General features: G+C 40.5%; 1 protein-coding gene across 2 annotated transcripts in view; it reads right to left on the reverse strand.

The window, feature by feature from the left end:
• Positions 1–20,674, reverse strand: part of cntnap2b (contactin associated protein 2b) — a 77,451-nt gene that overhangs the window by 9,897 nt on the left and 46,880 nt on the right. The window contains exons 10-18 of one of the 2 annotated variants that reach the window (XM_085804846.1): positions 19,048–19,210; positions 18,427–18,533; positions 10,817–10,936; positions 10,607–10,722; positions 7,372–7,456; positions 7,058–7,214; positions 4,875–5,002; positions 4,597–4,767; positions 3,379–3,597 (exon numbers count right to left, since the gene is read on the reverse strand). In XM_085804846.1, the coding sequence (XP_085660972.1) occupies positions 3,379–3,597; positions 4,597–4,767; positions 4,875–5,002; positions 7,058–7,214; positions 7,372–7,456; positions 10,607–10,722; positions 10,817–10,936; positions 18,427–18,533; positions 19,048–19,210 (1,266 nt within the window). The remainder of the gene's footprint in view (positions 1–3,378; positions 3,598–4,596; positions 4,768–4,874; positions 5,003–7,057; positions 7,215–7,371; positions 7,457–10,606; positions 10,723–10,816; positions 10,937–18,426; positions 18,534–19,047; positions 19,211–20,674) is intronic. The other variant, XM_085804845.1, reaches the window with a different exon arrangement.

Consider the following 20,674-nt stretch of genomic DNA (forward strand, 5'->3'; position numbering starts at 1 on the left):
ACCTGTTAAAAACTAGCCTCTATTTTGGAATTCTGCTCGAAAATGACATGTCCATAATGATTAGAGTATATCTCTGCAATCCCATGGTCTAATTGAATAATCCTGGTATCATAATAAAGGGAACACTTGTAAGATTTGTTCAGATGTGTAAATCTCAGTATATATGTTACTGGGTCAGAGTAAATGAGGTTGGCACACAGCTAAAATCACAGATTTAATTTCCGCCTAAAAAAAAAAAAAAAATTAAATTGAGTGGCCCCTTGGAATGATGCAGTTTCAGCTCAAAATATGTAGCAAACCTTAGTAAAACATCTGAACATTTCCTGTTCCACACTATATGCTAATAAAGTGAAGCAGAGCAAAATTACAGAGGTTTTAGTACAGAATAGTCAGGCGGAATTTTCAAATATGTGCAATTTTGGCACATTTTGGGCATATTTGGCACAATCTATAACATTTGAAATTTCTCAGGTACCAAACTATATATTTCATTTGTATGTCACCATAGGTGTTCATGACATCTAAATACCCTTTTCTAATCAAATAAAGCCATATAAAGGAACTGAAGTTTGACTCTTGACAAGTGGAACAGATTTATTTATAATAAACAAAATAAAATATAAGAAGAACTGTTACTGTAAACCACTGCAAACCAGGTAAAAACAACTATATATATTACTGTCCTTGCTGTTTGTATTTATTTGCAAGTGAGGCAAGTGTTGGTGAGAACAGCCTGCTTGGGGAAATGAAGTTTGACTAAAAAAAAATCATAGTAATGAATACAGGCTGGCTGCGTAGATGCTTAGCAGCCCGGACGCTAATAGGCTAATAGTAGTAAACCACAGGCCAGGGGACACACCAACACACACACACGGACACACACACGCACAGACAGAGACACAGACACACACAGAGAGGGACAGGACTCTTCTGAACCGGGTCTCTATGGAAAAAATGCCGTTGGATGGTCAGAAACTGCAGTAAACACGTCCGAGCTAGGTGGCTACGCGGCTAGCGCAGCGGCAGCTCTTCCGTGCGCTCTGTGGCTGCTGCGTCAGGACGGAGGAGGCAGACAGGGCGGGATCTCGGGGCCGGATCTCGGGTGTGGATTGGTCATTTGGATAATGACACCTCTATCAGACAGCAGGTTGAGTGACAGGGGCTTTGGCCAATCACAAGCTGATCCTCAGCTAGTCGACTTCTTCTTCAGTCAGCAGCCAGTAGCAGCAAAAATGCCGCACGCCCCTCTCCCATGCCCCCTCCTGGGAGCGAAAAGTCCTCCGGAAACGACAGGTTGAGTGTCAGGAATGATTTCAAAGACGGACATAAACATTGGACTAACTAAAAGCAGCGTTTATTGCCTTCAAACACAACTTTTCACCGCAAAACAGCGAAGGTAAGACATCGTTTCTGGTTCTAGCGGTAAAATAGTGTTTGTTATTTTTGCTCCTCTCTGGCTGCTGGTTTGCAGAGTTTTGGTCGTAGGGTGACATGGATGGTACCGATGGAATCAGCTGAGTCTCAGCTTTCATATGACACCGTGTTTACGTGTGTAGCTTGAAGTAGCAAGCCGCTAGCGGTGAAAATGTGTGAATGGATGGTGAAATGGAGATTTTGATATGTGGTCATCAGTTGCTTGGTGTTGGTGCTGTGTTCGGTGAATGTAAAAATGACTTATATGAGCTTGTAGCGGAGTTTTTTCTGATTGTTTTGATGTGTAGTATGAATATGTTTATGAATTATTAATATTCTGTTGGACGCTATTTATTTTATGACGCGTCGCTAGAGCCAAATTTGGCTCCGCTCGGGCTCAGGAGGTTTTAAAAGAACTCTATGTAAGTTTTGCAATCGCTACAATGCTAATGTTAGCATTGGTGGCTGTATACTTACCAGTTTTGGCGAGAGCGTGAGTCATTGTGTTTACAATACAAGAGCTTATAATGTGTCCAGTACAATGTGCATTTTTGCAAATTCGCATATTGCCATAATCCCTAATAGTCATAGGAGTAGGTTCATTACCTTGTCGGTGCAAGCTATTTTTAGACGTGAGCTCTGCACTGTGCGCAGTATTTCCACCTTTCCCTCATCAAACTCATCAAATACACAATCCAACAACTCCAAAACGCTCTGATGGACAAGTTGTGACCTGCATATTCACCACACTATGAGATAATAATGGAACGTTATGAGACAGAGTTGTTTTTGAGGCAAATGTGTCGCTGGAACTACATTCCAGACAAGGCTACTGGGCGGAGTGACTTCGAAAGCAAAAGTAGTTCCGAGTATTTGCTTCGTGTGTCATAATGTTACATATACGTTATTATCTCATAGCGTGGTGAATGTGCAGGTCACAACTTGTCCACCAGAGCGTTTTGGAGCTGTTGGATTGTGTATTTAGTTTGATGAGGGAAACGTGGAAATACACGCCTCTGTTGCGTTAGCTGAGCAGCTTGCGTCTCTGCCTCACCGTTCTAAAAATAGCTTGCACCGACAATTAAAGGTAATGAACGTACTCCTAAAACTATAGAGATTATGGCAATAGGTGAATTTGCCAAAATGTTGAACTATCCCTTTAATACTGCACCATAAAAATGCAGTATTTAATAATATTTCTTTAATACTGACCAAAGTTAACGTCATCTGTTAATGCTAATGTTGGCTATGCAGAATTAGCAAACCTAGTAACATAAGCATCCAGTGACAGATCATTGAAACATAGAATGCATCAATGGACAACAATGGAAGGGAGGGACCAATCATCTAGCTAAAAGCAGCTAAATGCATGAATAAGACTCTGTGTCATATTTAACATATTTATTCTAATATATTTTAACTAATTTTAATAACAACTTTATATAACACCTTTCTAAATCCAGTTAAAAGACACTGGTACAATAAAAATAATTTTAAATACATTAAAACAAAAGATAAAACAGTGACAAACAAACAACACAGGTAAAAATCCTGTGACCTGTGGTACACAATATAAAGTCTGACAAAATAAAATAGGTGCACCACTGGTCGCCTGATTGCTTAAAAGTGCTGTTTTAGTTTAAGTTTGGTTTTTTTTATATGGTCGAGCTGTGCTGTACAGTACAGGAGCTTTGTTGACTTCAGTGCTTTTAATATCTAGTAAATTATAAATGTCCATATGGGCTCATAAAATATTGATCAGAATAAGATCATGTCAGGTTGAAACTAGAGTTTGTGCTGTCTCCTCCTGATCCTGGATCAGAAAGAGACAGCACAAACTACTACTGTATGTAGGAAATTGAGAAACTCCTCATAAGGTGTTACAGGCAGGAAGTATTCTGATCATGAAGATTTTATGCTTTTATGTTGAAAGGGTCACCAAAGGTGTGTGTGTGCGTGTCTTACCGATGTATAGTTCACTGTAGAACTCCAGCTTTGTGTGTCCCTGTGGGGGGGTGGGTCTGACCTCTCTGTGCTGGCCGTTGAGCTGCAGCACCGCCTCCTTGATGTTCTTCTCCACCTCCACTCGGTGCCACTGGTCGTCGTTCAGAGGCACCGGCGAGTGGACGCTGAGCTCCATCCTCTCGCTGCCCACGTCGAAGGAGAAGACGATGACGGAGCCTCCTGAGATGAAGACATCACACATCACATCACCTTCTGACTCCTGCTTTTGATTTAGAATCAGTACAAAGTCTCTTACAATGAGAAGTTTTCATCCCCTTTAGAACATTTTCAGAATCAACACCTCAGCTAATTATATGTACCACATACCACATGTTCCTCTTAAAGGGATAGTTCAACATTTTGTCAAATTCGCCCACTACCATAATCCCTATAGCCTTGTTACCTTTAATTGTCGGTGCAAGCTGTTTTTAGAGCGGCGGAGCAGAGCCGCAAGCTGCTCCGCTACCACAACGGAGGCTCATGGTATTTCTTGGTTTCCCTCATCAAACTCATCAAATACACAATCCAACAACTCCAAAACGCTCTGGTGGACAAGTTGTGACCTGCACATTCACCACGCTATGAGATAATAACGGAACTTTATGAGACAGAGTTGTTTTAGAGGCAAATGCAGAGCCGGTGTCGTGCCGAAAAGAAACCTCTTGCTGAAAAACTGCCCCGATGAGAACGTGGTTTTACATGAATTTACCTCTAAAACAACTCTGCCTTGTAACGTTCCATTATTATCTCATAGCGTGGTGAATGTGCAGGTCACAACTTGTCCATCAGAGCGTTTTGGAGTTGTTGGATTGTGTATTTGATGAGTTTGATGAGGGAAACCAAGAAATCCCATTAGCCTCTGTAGCGTAGCTCTGAGAAGCTCACTTCTCTGCTCCGCTGTTCTAAAAATAACTTGCACAGACAATTACGGGTATTAACCTACTGCTAAGACTATAGAGATTATGGCTATGGGCCAATTTTCCAAAATGTTGAACCATCCCTTTAAGGACATGGAACATGACTAGAACAAAAGGTTTTTTATAATAAGCTCTTATTAGAGTATCTGATACTAATGCACACCTAAAACTGAAGCTCCTTGTGTATTAACTTTAATTATCTTTATTTACAAAAGATCCATATGCAGTGAACACACACACACACACACACGCACACACACACCTCTGAGCTCAATGTGGAGGAAGTCGGTGGTTCCCAGGTTCTCCAGAAAGACCCCATGAGTGGAGGAGGTCTTAAAGTAGAAGGAGATGTCGGTGCTGGTTTCTCCTCTGAAGGAGGAGAAGTGGAGGGAGGAGGCGGGGCTGGAGAAGGAGGCGGCGTTCCAGTAGTTCCCTGTTGAAGAAGAACAAGAGCAGGACAGGGGAGTTCCTGTTGATGACATATCACATTCACAGTCTGTGTGAAGATGAATGTGTGACCAGAGAGACAGAGACACTCACGGTCTCCCTGACATCTGAGAGGTCCTATGGTCAGCTTGGCCTCAGATCCTGATCTGCCCGTATCACCAACCACAACCTGACTGACCGGCAGGTGGTCTTTATACACCAGCAGGCCTGCATCTTCCCTCCTGCCCACACACACACACACACACACACACACACAGTGAAACATCAGTCAGTCTTTTGTTCTGTTGTACAATATACGACTCATGTTCAACTGTCCGTCAAATTGTTAAGTGAGCACATAAACAACTATTGTAAGGAAATACAACACTATCATTTCCTGATGATCTAACCACCTTCTTTTTTTTTACTTAAAAAAAGAATTATTTAGATGTACAAAGAACACAAAATCATAATGGGTGTTACAGTTAAAATCATGTAGCCTAATCATGTAGGCCTGGGCTTTGTTATTATTTCTGTTGGAGGATATAAGCAAGGGTCCTTTTTTGTACCAAATTTGTTCTTCACGGGAGAGAAACTGTGTTCAAAGTTTAAAGCAGAAGTAAGCGATCCGGTCGTTTTGGCTAACTTCTTGTCAGCCGGTGGAGTTAGCAGTCCCCGCCCTCGTCCATACGTCACCACATTCACGCGCATCCCTTGGCTGCACACACAGAGAGGACTGCCCCTTTATGCCGTTCTCTCTCCTCATTGGATAAAGGTTGTAGGATACAAGGAAAGTTTTCTCCTCAGCTTACAGCAGAGCAGAGTGACTGACAGACCCGTGTTTCAGACCAAACACTCTATATAAGTGATTGCTGTTGGAAGATAGAACTATTTAAGACTTATAATAACACAAACATTCCGCTTACTTCTGCTTTAAAGAAAGCAATTTAAATAGCCTCTGAATTTAAATACTTTCTTTGTGTTTATTCTACACTAATTTGATCATTATACATAAATTAATATTCATTATACTGTAAGCTCAAGTCGTGAGTGGATAAATACACTTTATTCGTTGATAAATTAAAGCAGAAGTAAGCAGAATGTTTGTGTTAATATAAGTCTTAAATAGTTATATCTTCCGACAGCAATCACTTACATAGAGTGTTTGGTCCGAAACATGGGTCTGTCAGTCACTCTGCTCTGCTGTAAGCCGAGGAGAAAACTTTTATTTTATTTCCTTGTATCCTACAACCTTTATCCAATGAGGAGAGAGAACGGCATGAAGGGCTGTGTGTGCAGCCAAGGGATGCATGTGAATGTGGTGACGTAGGGACGAGGACGAGGGCGGGGACTGCTAACTCTGCGGGGACTGCTAACTCCATTGGCTGACAAGAAGTTAGCCAAAACGACCGGATCGCTTACTTCTGCTTTAATCGTGATTAATTACAGAAAATTGTGCGATTAATTACTTGTTGTTTTTTAATCGATTGACAGCCCTAATAAAAACACAGCAAACATTTAAAACTAAATGAATCCGACTTCAGATCAGATCATGATCACTGTAAAGAATCTTCTACCCCAATGTTTATCTAACAAAGCATCATTAGGACACTGATTTGACTGACGGAGGAGTGAGCTCTGATTGGTTTCTCTCCTGCAACAGGAACAACATACACTGGCATTTTCAAAATAAAAAAAACATTCGTTAACTGGATATTTGTGTTTCTGACTCCCTCTTCCATTTTTGTTTAATGGATATTGTAGAATAATTTTTAGAGGCTTGTATACTTCCATCTATTCTTGAGACTAACTTTTTATTGTCTTTTTTTTGGTAGGCATCATGAAATATAAAATTCAATTGTATTCCTTCTCCTCTTTGATTTGTAATTTTTTATTTTAATAGTCTCTGAATTGCAGGTATCTATGGAGGTCCTGCTTTTCCAGTCCAAATGTGTCTGAAATGAACTCATAACTCTGAAATTTACTGTTTGAGGTAATCACCTTCTACTGAATAAATAAATGAACATCTGACCAACTGACCTTCATCAACATTTGATTTCTCTGACAAAACTCTTCGATGCTTCAGAAGTAGTGTTTATTCTACACTAATTTGATGATTATACATATAAGCTGACTAAAAGCTGTAGTAGAAATGCAGCTGAGTAAAGAGAACAACACCCAGTGGAAACAAACAACACTCAGCAGGGGGGGAATAAAACAGGACCCGTCACACAGACAGTGCAGTGACCGTGAAGTGTTCATGAGCTGGTTGCTGCTGAGGTCAAGCGTCCACTCACCACGTCCTCTGGTCAGCATCACAGTTGCAGTAGTACTTGGGGTCAGTGCAGTTGTGTTCGATGCCACAGGAACACTTCTGTATCCCCGGCCCGGAGCCCCCCCAGTAGGAATGCCTCTCATTGGCTCTTCCTACCCACCAGGTGAATGGAACGCCGTCTGGAAACCAAACCAGAGACCCTGGAGTCAGTTTCCTTTACATCAGACTGATTCAAACATTCAATATCTTGCTCATATCAGGATACGGAGCACAGCTGGATCACGCCAGAGCCAGATGTGTGTTTGTGTGTGAAGACGCTGTGATGACTCCTGTTACCTGGGCTGTTGAGCAGACGAGACATGCGGCAGGCGTAGGCTACGTACTGTTCACAGTACTCTGCAGTGCCGGTGATGGACAGCACCTGCACACAGGGAGGAGACACATTCCATCATTACAACTCTGCCCTACAAAGGCAAAGTGCAGTATCTGTAAAAATGCCAAACTGAGAAAAACTGCTTTTTGTGTTTTTCATTGTGAGGTTTAAGCATCAAATTATGAATAACTACCAAGTCTATAATTGATTAGATAAAGGTAGACTGAATTAAATGTATTTTCTAGTTTGTATTTCTGACCAATTGTGACCATTTTATGGCAGATACTGCACTTTGCCTTGGTTTTGTTGCAGATACTGCACTTTGGCTTGGTTTTACCAAGGAATTGGAATTATAGAGTAAAGTATAGAATGTAGGGAGTACAGTACTCTTTGCAGATACTGCACTTTGCCTTGGTTTCACAGTCCTTTTTTGGATGGAAAGCAAAATAAAAAGCCCAATAACTCTGGAAATTTTAGCAGTACCAATATCAAATTCTACCAGTTTGAAGAGAATATGCCACACTTTTGATTGGTCAAAAAAAAGAAAAAATGCAGAGACTGCACTTTGCCTTTGTAGGGCAGAACATATCACTTCACTTGGAGAAAAAACACTTTGACGATACTGAGGATACTGCCACTGAAACAAGTAGTAAGCAAAGTGAAGTGTTTGTCTTAATGATAGAGAACTCTGTGGTTGTATTGAGGGAAACTGAAAAGACCATGTGTTTCTATGGAGCTCAGAGGTCTTATTATGAACCTTTGGCCTTGGTGACACTTGTGCTTTGAAATGAGTCTCCACATGTGTCTCAACTGACCACTTGAAATCAGATCTCACTTCCTGTTTTATATGCAAATAAACAAGTATGTGCAGATGTTCAGTGGAAAAGCTGCTACATTAGTGAACTCCACCAGCTCCAGTCAGACTATTACACAGCAAAGTGTGCAGCAGGTGAACCAGGTCAGAGGCAACTAGGCAAGGTTATTATAGTTTAAAAATGTTCACGAGTTTTTATTAGGGTCCAGGCAGCGTAGCTGCCAGGACACTATTGTATTCCTAGGAATTCTTCTTCTTCTTCTTCTTCTTCTTCTTCTTCTTCTTCCAAGGAAGTCATACTTCCCATGGGCGAAAACTCACCAAACTTCACAGAAACATCCGACCCCATGCCAGATTCACTCAACTCCAAGGACATGTGCCCCCCCCCTCCTAGGGGGGGCACAATAAGCGTTTAAATTTAAAAACTTTAAAAATTCCTACCAAACCAACGGTAGATGCTACAGTTTTGAAACTTCACCATAATGTAGCCTCAATACTGCTGAAACTTTTGTCCACTTAAACTCATTACAAATTATGAAGTCCATCACTCTGTTTTTTTCAATAACTGTAAAACTTTTAAAATGTATCTCCTCCCACAATTTTTGCTCAATTGACACCAAACTTGCTACAGAGCATCTCCAGACTGTCCTCCACAAAACTTGTTTCTCAGATTTTTGATTAAGCAAAAATTGAGCCTACAGTGCATGAAAACGTTTGACTGTAACACTTATCATTAAAAACAAATCACTAACATTTCCATGCTGTCAAGATGCAATTTATGTATTATCAGATTTTTGTTTAGATGACTGAATTATTGACATTTTGACCATTTCATCACAACAGCTGCCCGGGCACTGACTCACCTGAGTGGATAAATGAAACTACACAGCAGGGTGTTTAGATTTTTGTTTAGATAACAGAATTTCTGACTTTTTGACCATTTTTGAAATCTGCGTTCACAACTGCTGCCCGGACACTGACTCCCTGAGTCTGAGTTAAGCGCTGGTTTGTGGTGCGAGGGGATGTGGGTTCAAGACCCAGCAAGAGTGATGATGATAATGACACATCAAAATGCCAGATGTCCTCATGGTGACATCACAGCAAGCCTCTAAATTAAAAAAAAAAACAAATAGCTTTGACCGGACCATGGGCGAAAGCTCACTAAATTTTGCACAAAGGTCCAGTGTCATCTTCTTCTTTCTACTTCCAAGGAAATCATACTTCCCATGGGTGAAAACTCACCAAACCTTACAGAAATGTCCAACCCCATGCCAGATCCCATGTATTATCAGATTTTTGTTTAGATAACAGAATTTCTGACATTTTGACCATTTCCGAAATCTGCCGAGTTAGGAGCTGGTTCTTGGTGTCAGAGGTTGTGAGTTCGAGACCCAGCAAGGGTGATGATGATGATGATGACAGATCAAAATGTCAGATGTCCTCAACACGAAACACAAGACAGTTGTACTGATGGTGGCATCACAGCAAGCCTCTAAATTTAAAAATTCAAATAGCTTGGACTGGACCATGTGCGAAGGCTCCTAACATCTTAGAGTCACAGTAGATGTTTAACAAATACATATCATTACCTCAAAAACAGATTTTTCTTTTTACTGTGGTGTCAAATCTGCCTACACGACAGTGAATGGCTTACTCAATTTGTGAAGCCACTGTTGAACTGCCACTTGTCAATTAGCTCAGTGCGATAGACAATGGTCTTTGGTTCCCGAGGTTGTGGGTTCAATCCTCAAGTAATGCAAATTGGACATTATAAGGACAACTGTCTTGTCTTCCTATTCTCCTGTTTGTTGCTCAGAATTGCCTAAATTTGCCCAAAAGTAGCCCGGACCCAACCCATCGCTGCGCAGCAGCTATAATTTTTATTTAGTTTTTCAGTTTACTTTTTATTTCAGTTTAGTTTCCTTTTTTTTTTGAGGAATTGACTAGTTTTTAATTTAGTCTTAGTTTTTCAGGTTTTAGGAGAAAGCCAGCTGTCAGACCTCTGAAGATGAACTCCCAAATTTGTGGCATTTTTCCCATAGTGGCATCCCATAATATTCCCATCAGTCCTCATCAGGTTCCATTCACTCTTATCTACTTGTGGGTCGTACTCCAAGTCGTCCCATATTGAGCTGTGGCGTTTTCTTCCTGCAGCTTTAACATCTCTAAGAAAACTACAGCTAAGCTGATGTTATCTGACTCAACTTTAGTTTTAGTTAGTTTTACATTGTTCATTGTAGTTTTTATTTAGTTCTCGTTTTGGAAAAACAGTCATTTTTATTTCAGTTTACAAAAAAAAGATTTCTCACCTAGTTTTAGTTTTAGTCTCAGTTTTAGTGAACTATAATAACCCTGGTCAGAGGTGGTGCTCACTGTGTGTTTACCTGTTCATCTGTCACATTGTAGGTGATCTGCAACGCTGCCTTCCCCTCCTGGTCTGCACTGGTCACTGAGGTCTGAGGAGACAGGTTGTTCTTCAGCGTGGTCCAGACCCTCTCCTCTAAACACCAGGACACACAGCGTCAGTCAGAGAGGCTCAAAGAGATTCAGGGTAGGGCAGAACCACTCACTGCTTTATTTTTTATTTTTCTCACCTGTCATGTCACAGTTGACTCTGAAGGGGGCGACAGATCCACTTCCATCGGGGTCGATCCAGTAGCTGCCTGAGTTCTTCCCCTGGTGCTTGTACTCCTCACAGGACTGCTGGTACATGGCTGCAGAGGAGACACCACATGGCTCAGCAGAGGCAGCAAACAGTGTGTGTATTAAAGAATGCAGTTTTGGGAAAGTTCACTTTCTACATGAACTAGTTCAAAGTTCTGTTCACAAATTTTAAAATTAACTAGTTCAGTTCATAGTTCATAATATATGATATATATTATGAATTATAATATATTATTATAATAATAATATAATATAATTAATTATTATATTATTTATAATATATTATATATTATTATTATTATAATTCAAAATTTTGAACTAAGTTCACGGTTCCAAAACTGAACTAGTTCATAGTTCACAAAAACGTTCATCAAGCGGAAATACAGTACGTTCAGTTCACCCCTGGTGAAAAAAAAGTGTACTTTATTGTATTTCAAGTATATTCGTATTTTGAATAGTATATTGAAAATGTAATTATACAAATTGTACTTTATATAAATATATAAAAATTACACTAACATCACACTTTCACGCTAACACTTTTAACACACTTGAAAATAATTATACTATATTACACTTTAAAGAAATATATTAAACTAAAATATACTTAAAGTGAAATTTATGTGTAATTTCTAAAGTGTACTTATTTGAAATTTGTTTTCACACATACTTTTGATATATTTTAAAATGTATGCTAAAATTGTCATTGTAAAATACAATAACGTATATTGAAAGTATACATTTTAATATCAACACTGTAATATTAAGTTTGAGTGTATTTTAAGTTACATTTGAGTTTAATTATAAAGTGAAGTTATTTATGCTTGTAGCCTACTTCAGGACATTTTGGAAAGTGGTATTAGCCTATGCACCTAAACCCGTTTATTAAATTTTGTGCTGTGTGTTTGGCAAAAAAAAAAAAAGATAGGCTACAACCTTATACGCATGAAATCACATGAAACAATACACTTAATTAACACTTAACAATCATCCACAAGAGCTGTAGAGTTGTTGGATTGTGTGTTTGATAGTCTCCGTAGCGGTAGCTGAGCAGCTCATATCTCTGCCCCGCCGATCTAAAAACAGCTTGTAGGTTACCGTCAATTAGGCTACAGTAAAAGTAACGAACCCTATCCCTAAGACTAGGGATTAAAGGGGAACTAAACCCCTCAGTTTTGGATGACGTGCTCTAAGCTTGAAATTCAAAAAATGCCTTGATTATGGGCGGGACTCGAGGAGCACTCTCCGACCCCCCCCCCCCCGCGCCCCATTCACACCCGCGAAATCACACAAAAGAGAAAAAAAAGTTATAAACACACATCGACACTTCTGCTAGCGCTAACGAGCTACTAACGAGCGACTCAACACCAGCCCCCCTGTAATCCTCTCAGCAGGCACGCCGATTTTTCCCAGTGGCCACCCGTGGTACTGCAACAAAAAATCCCATGGGGCCCAAAAAGGATTTTTCCCATAGACCGCAATAGTAAAAGAGAAGCCTGTAAAACTGTTCACAGGACACCTCCAGCTGTAACCTCCGTTAATTACTAATCTTTGTATTCTATATTTTTAAGTCATGGACTTTTTATCCGTCAAAATGTTTTCTAACGGCCAGAAAAGCCACAGAAAAGTCTCATTTCTGGCCGTGACGTCACGGCTGTGTCCGTGCACCAGCAGTGCGCGGTCGTGTGTGTCTCGGGACCGAGGATGCCTGAACTAATGAGACTCTGTCCGGTGCTAAAATCACTCAGAAAAGTGGAAAACACGGCTCAAAGGTGAGTTTTTGTTTGGTCACATCGAGTTAATTTAACTTTATGATAGTTAATGTCTGTTATTAGTCTCTTGTCAACTCGTATTCTTAAACGTAACGTTTTAATTGATGAGATCGCCTCGTAGTGACTGCTTTTACTGACGTGAAACCGGACTGTTTTACATTACTGCTCCTGTAAAACCCATATTTTTCAGTAATTTTAGCTTGATAAGTCATTTATGCTGTATGTGTTTGTGTGTGTCAACAGTGTCTCATCGCGGCTGATGTTCTACACCTGTTGCTCCGTTCACGTTAATTTATTTTACGGCTTAATTAATGCCACGGTGGTAAAATGTAAACCGAGACATCTCCTCCATGGTCGGTGTGTGTCGTGTGTGTGTCCTGACGGTGCAGCTGCTCCCCGTCTTCACCGGGGCCGGAGGAAGAACCATGGACGTCCTCCTCATCCTCCTCCTCATCCTCCTCCTCACCGTCGTCAGTGTGTGTTTGTTCAGTGTCAGTATGCTAAATGATCACTTAAACTCATAATCATATTATTAAATTGTTCGGAAAAAAACAAACATGCTTGTGACTTTTTTCTTCTTCTACCAAATCCAACATCTGCAACTGTGTCTGGGGCATTCGTGTTTAATTAAAATGTCTGGTTCTGTAACAGCTGTATTAGTGGACACTGATATTCTGTGTGTTGTGGAAATATTGTATAGCTAAATTGTAAGTTAAACTGTTGAATTACAAAGAGTCTCATCCACCTGAAGGCCTAATGATGATGATGAAACTATGAACACAGCCAGTACAGACAATTATTAAAAGGAAGATGTTTTTGCCAAAGAGTTCTAATTTTCTTTAATCACAGCTGTGGTTGATTAAAAACAAAACACGTGTGACTACGTTTACAATACCTCCACCAACATCCTGTAGATACAACTGGTGAACTGTGCAGCAAGTTAAATATACTATTCAATATAAAAAAGGTAAGAGTAAAGCCTCATTACATTATTTGAGGTGTTCTGTGGTCATCTCTGTCATGTTTAACAAAAATACAGTTAATTATGATGTATTTTCCATTGTGATTTAAGCTTACAGGTTCGGACTAACTCGTTTTCAGTGTAACATCGTATGTTAATTAACTGTCAAAACGATTTAACGATCATATAAACGACCGTAGTAAACCTACGATCGGCCGTCTTACATTTTAAATCATTATCTTTGTTTTAAAGTCCGTGTGAGTCCTGTAAAAGTCTTAATACTCATTCCTTAAATCCACAAGTAACACATACATGAACGCGCAGCGCCAAAACTAGAACCAAAGATATTCAATAAATGGAAAGATACTCCATGAGCGGCTGCTCCAATGATATGAAATGGTATACACTTCCTGTCTCTCTAAATGGGCGTGGCCAACCGTCACCACCTCGTCTGTGATCGTGTGTGTGTGGATTTATACAATTTGTAGGTAGATGAAAGTGAGATATTTATATTTTCTTATGATAACATTAAATATTTACACTACTAACAGTAATATTTAGCATGCCAAAAATAATTTAAATCATTTTCACGGGAGTTCGCGGCCGTTTGTTTGACGTTGCCTAGGAGATCTGTGCCAAATCTCGCGAGAGTGTGTCGTAGAGACAGAGACAGGTCTGGAACAAAGTGGATTTTCTCCGGATCTCTCCGTCTGAAAATTACCATTTTGGTGTCAAACTGTTCAGAAGAGATGTGGCTTGTGAAAAATGAGTCCAAAATTTGCTTCAGTGACCGTGGGGAGAAAGGCCCGACCATAATCGGTGTTCACATTAAATTGTCCCATAGGAATCAATACACTCCAAGCTGCCTCTGGTCTCTCTAAAGGGGCGTGGCCGTGCAGAAGCCCACGTGACATGCATACAGGAAGCTAACTCGTCATGAAAGGTCTTGGTTTATAAACCGTCTTTGCTAGAACGGCGGTTGCTCGTTCTCATTGCCCCAGGGCATGATGGGAGGCCGCAGAGCATTATGGGGGGTGACTCAACTGCGCATGCTCTATGGGCCGCATAACGCGGAAGTAAACCCGGAAGTCAGAAACTTTTTCGGCGTATGCGCCAGGCGAGCAACTTCCATTGAAATGAACGGCGGCCATTTTCCGGTCCGGTATCCAGTTAATATAATACATCCATGCTCAACACTAGTAGCGCGGACACTACTAGGAGAGGACGCCTTAGCTGATCCGCCGGCTCGTTAACTCGTTAACGGCTCGTTAGCGCCGGCCGCACTAACGATTCCCATTCAGGCAGCTGTTAGCAGCCGTTAGCCGCAGCAGAGCAGCTAGAGTGCCTAGCAACCGTTAGCCGCAGCAGAGCAGCTAGAGTGCCTAGCAACCGTTAGCGGCAGGCAGCAGCCGGTGCTGATTGGTCGGGGAGCTGGTGGCCGGTGACGAAAGCTGCCTCCAAAACGTCATCTGCCTCCATCTCAGCCAATAGAAAAATTCGATTGTAATAGCCGTGTTTCAACCCATAGAGGGCAGTCACTCTACATTTTTACTACAAAATACACCAAATTGAAATATTTTGACTAAAATGTCAAAAGTTGGACCAGAATCAACTGACAACACTACCTTATACCCAAATACATTTGTTTTCAGCAGAAAAAAGTGGTTTAGGGGTTTAGTTCCTCTTTAACGGGCAAATCTGCCAAAATGTTGAAATATCCCTTTAAGCACATTGTTTTAATGTTATAATGTCTGTTGTAACCAAGGTTAAAAGTCTGTATTAAAAATTAGTTGATTGCATATTAAAACAGCTGAATTCATATTTAAAAAGTTAATTAATAAATACTAAATTATGTTAATAATTAAAAACAGATACTTACCTATAAAAAGAAATTGAACAGTGATAAAATATTTTTTTATACGTTTATTTTGAAAGAGATTGGCTGGAGATGAGCTGTCAGCCAATCGGGAAGAAGCTCCCGCCCCTTGACCTGCTCAGAACAAGGTTCACTTCCTCCGGAGCCGTTGTCAGGAGAGCGAGCAGCCCCGCATCGAGCACGACACTTAGCTTGTGAAGAGGAGACACTAGTAAAAGTTGATAAAAGTGATTAAAAACTACGGGATAACTCCGGTGACGCCCTGGACCTGTGAGAGTGAAGCTAGAGGGACCCGACATCTCCACCAAGAAGAAAACGCATCGGTGAGAAATCGTTTTTTCCATGCTAAATGCTAACCGCCAGTGCTAATCAGTGCTAATACCAGAGACCTTACCCACTCGTGTGAATCACTAGCGTTAAAGCTAGCACTAGCTTCATTTTGAAGGTGCAATATGAGACGTTTTGAGAATTTGTTGCACACTGAACTGTAAAATCTGATGATTTAGCACAGTATCTGCGTTTTTAGCACGCCGAGTCACTATTTTATGCTAAGACATGGCAGAAGGTGCACACTGTACGTCTTCTTACTGGTATTAATGTTATATTTGCATGCTTATTACTATGTGAAGACGTTATTTTTTATATTATTGATGTGGAGAAGTTATTTTAATAACCTAATCTCTGATATTTTGAGAATGTTGCTATGACATTATTGGGTGTGGTGTCATATTACAATGTTTATTCAGTTAGAAATATTCTCTGTGAATTGAGTGGATTTAACATGATTTATATATTGTATTTCATGATTGAGAGTTGAGAGAATTAAGAGAATGTTCTGACATTACTCATCATAGGTCAGGTTTTCCTGTTGGATCCTTTGAACCTTGGACCTACCCGGATGTTGGAGCCTGGATCGAGACGTTTGATGGCGAACCACAGCCTGGAGGACAACTAGAGATATGGTGCCCGCAAAGAATCAAGAACCTGGATCCTTTCATCACTTCATTACACACACACACACACACATACACATATCCAACACATTCAGCCATGCGGTAGGATAGATCCTCTTCACTTCCTCAGTGGACTGAACATTTCATACTGGGAGTGACTGAAAAAAGAGGTGACTTGAACTTTCAAACATAGCTGCAATTTTATTTTTTTTTTATGTTCCTACTTACCTGGGTAAGAATTGTGTTACACTGTGTATGTACATGTGTTTTGCTTATCCTTCTTTAAAGGACAATTCCAGGCAAATTCAACTTGAGGGTGTATGTTCTTATCATTGTAAGTCTAAAAGAAGGAATGTGAAGATTTTCAGTTTAACGTCTCCTGTTTTGCGGTAGCTGCGTCTGTCCCCGCATCGCTACGGCAGCAATGAATGGGAGTGGATGCAAGTTCCGCTGGTTAGGCTGTTTACATCCCTCAAAGCCGCAATTTTTTTCCACAGACAGCGTCAGATGGAGACTCAAACATGCACTGAGAAGTTTCTTTACTTCAAGCAAGCCGACATGCTTGTAAAACTAGATCTAAATTCAAAGTCTCACGCGAGACCCTGTTGCCGTGCTCGGTGCATTCAGGGGTAGTCAGAAAGCTACCGTTTGTGTCATAAACACAGGAATATCGACTCTTGACTTGCTTCAAGTAAAAAAAACGTATCGGCGCATGTTTGAGTCGCCACCTGACGCTGTCTGTTGAGAAAAATGTACACTTGAAGCAAGTAAAGAGTCGATATTCCTGTGTTTATGACACAAAAGGTAGCTCCTACTGCACCTGAATGCACCGAGCACGGCAGCAGGGTCTCACACAAGACTTTGAATTAGATCTAGTTTTACAAGCATGTCGGCTTGCTTGAAGTAAATAAACTTCTCGGTACATGTTTGAGTCGCCACCTGACGCTGTCTGTGGAAAAAAATCTGAAAAAAATGCGGCTTTGAGGGATGTAAACAGCCTAACCAGCGGAACTTGCATCCACTCCCATTCATTGCTGCCGTAGCGATGCGGGGACAGACCAAGCTACCGCAAAACAGGAGCGATTAAACTGAAAATCTTCACATTCCTTCTTTTAGACCCAAAATGATAGGAACATACACCCCCAAGTTGAATTCACCTGGAATTGTCCTTAAAGGTTTATTTGTAATGTTTAGGTCTGCTGCCTGAAATAAACCTATTTCTATTTTCTATTTCCTATGTACGAAAGAAGCAATATTTGAAAATGTGTTATTAAAGTTTTCCTTTGAAAATGTTTAAAAGCCATATGTAAATGTTTATACATTTAGAGATAGTACAAGTTTCTGTATTATTTGCAATGTATTATTATAATTTGGATGTGGTTTAAATACATTAAAGTATGTTTTTTTACCTGGAAGTAGTCCCACAAGTCTTTCAGCCTTTAGTATACTTGTAACACATTTGCATGAAGGTAGAAAGTAGTATGCCAAAAGTATAATTAAGTATATATTTTAATACACTAACATCTCATTTTTAATGTACTTATAATACAAACAAAGTACACTTTAATTTAACTAATTAGGCATGTATTAGTACATGAAATGTCATGTACTTAAAGTGCACTAAATATACTTTAAGTTGTTCCACTTTAGTACACAAAAGTACACTAAATACACTTTAAGTTGAGCTTTTCTACAACTTAATTACAATTTAAATATACTTAACACAAAATTAGTTGTTCCAATTTAGCACTCTTCAAGTTAACTAATCTTAAACACACTTGAAATATAATGATGATTAGTGCGGCTTGAAGTACACAAAAGTATGCTAAATTTTAGTACACTTAGTACATTAATTTTTCACCAGGGACGTTTGCTCAAAATATGAACGAGTTCATGAACGATCGTTCATTCAACGCGTTCAGGCACAACACTGAAAGAATATGTGTGTGTGTGTGTGTGTGTGTGTGTGTGTATTTACAGGTATGGCAGGTAGCTCCGGTGTATCCGGTGCCGTTACAGTTGCAGCTGAACGTGTCCCAGGTCTGAGAGCAGCGGCCCCCGTGCTCGCAGTGGTTGGGAACACACCTGACGTGACACAAACCAACATGGATTCATCACGCAACACACCACAGATCAGTTTCCAACCCATAATACAAATAAAATTTGATTGGAATTTCTGCAAATGATGATACAAGCATGGAATTTGGTGTATTCCAGAGGCGACCATTTTTCAAGATGGCTACCAAAGCCCCCAAAACTGCCTTTTTTATATTAATGCATGTAGTTTTTTCATTTGATTGATCTTGGTGTCAATTCCTATTGAGTTGAATGTTGTGATTTTATAGAGGGTAGCGCCAAACAAATTAATTTTGTAAAACATTTAATGCGAATATTTTTTACCCAATAAACAAATACATTCAACTCAAGATGTCCATCCAATGTTTGAATAAAATATTTGGCATAATTTGGCAGCCGTCTTGGATTTTCACATGTCCAATCGGACAGATTTCATCAATAGGCCCTCGAGAACAACCAAATTAAATTTCATGCTTGTATTATAATTAGCACGATTTGCTCCACTCCACACCGACTCCTGTACCTGTCTATGATGGCGCACATGTCCAGGCTGACATTTTCGAAGGTTCCGATCAGGCCCTGCTCCACGGCCCTGAGGTCAGCTAGGTGGTCGTCTATGTGGATCATCTGCATGCAGCCCTGGAAGGGCCGCTGAGCCAGCCGGGTGTTGGTGTGCATGAAGTAGCCTGGAGATGAGCAGAAGAAGAAGGTCACCAATGTCACCGATCCATACATGTATATTACTGCAATTCTCTCTATGTTGGACTGGACCAGCAGTCTATGAACCGCCTGCAGGCTGTCCAGAACACAGCAGCCAGATTGTTGACGGGTAAAAAAACGGCGTGAGCACATTTCCCTGTACCCGCCTCTCCACACCGGCTTCCTGTCCAATTTAGGGTTCAATTCAAAATTGAATTGCTTTGACTAGCCCCATTTTATCTATCTAATCTCATCATGCCTCACACACCAGCCAGAGCACTGAGGTCAAGCAACCAGCTGCTGCTGGCCTGCCCCAGAACCAAACTAAAAAGTAAAGGTGACAGAGCCTTTTCAGTTACCATTCCACATAAGAGCAGCATTTTAAAGATCCACCTCTTCTCACTGGTTCAACTCACCTTGACTTTTATCCTGTTATTAGTATAGCTTTGATTTGTATTTTACCTTATTTTAGTGATTGTTTTTATTGTCTTAACTTTTATTGTTAGTCTATTTTGGTAAGATATGTCTTTTTTTCCCCCATTGTTTTTTAATATTGCTGGCACTGGATTATATCTATGTTGTGCAGCACTTGAGGCAACTGAGGTTGTTTTTAAAGGAGACATATTCTTCTCCTTTTCCACAAATTAAAATAGTTCCCATGTATCTTAAAGCAGAAGTAAGCGATCCGGTCGTTTTGGCTAACTTCCTGTGATGGAGTTAGCAGCCCCCGCCCTCGTCCCTACGTTATCCCTTGGCTGCACACACAGAGAGGACCGCCCCTTTATGCCGTTCTCTCTCCTCATTGGATAAAGGTTGTAGGATACAAGGAAAGTTTTCTCCTCGGCTTACAGCAGAGCAGAGTGACTGACAGACCCGTGTTTCGGACCAAACACTCTATATAAGTGATTGCTGTTGGAAGATATAACTATTTAAGACTTATATTTACACAAACATTCCACTTACTTCTGCTTAAAAGACATGTCTGTGACATACTTTGGTCAAAGTCCCCCAAGGATCAAACATCACAGCTCTTTTTATTCCCCCAAACAGCCCTGTTCAGAACGGCTGGTTTCAGTGCCTGTCCCTTTAAATGCAAATGAACCACTACTTGCCCCGCCCCCTCTACCTGTACTGGTACTCACAGGTAGGGATGATATTATGTAAATTCAAAAACTAATTACATCACTGGAAGACAACCAAGGGAAGACTTCGTAAAACCACAAGGATTTCAACAGGGAGCCTGAAAATTACAGAATGTTTTGTCAATTCTCACATTTTGGGGTCGGAAGGCAAGACAAACACCTAAATATATGTATGTTAAAGAGCCTTCAAGTGACATTTCCATAATATGTCCCCTTTAAATGTGATATAAAATTTCAGACATGAAAACGGGTCATGGGTCAAAAAGGTGAGAAGGATCCGACCCCTCTAGGGCGGTCCGGGGGCATGCT

Source organism: Trachurus japonicus, chromosome 17 (assembly GCF_045865225.1).
Source record: "Trachurus japonicus isolate A0001 chromosome 17, Traja_1.0".
NCBI lineage: Eukaryota > Metazoa > Chordata > Actinopteri > Carangiformes > Carangidae > Trachurus > Trachurus japonicus.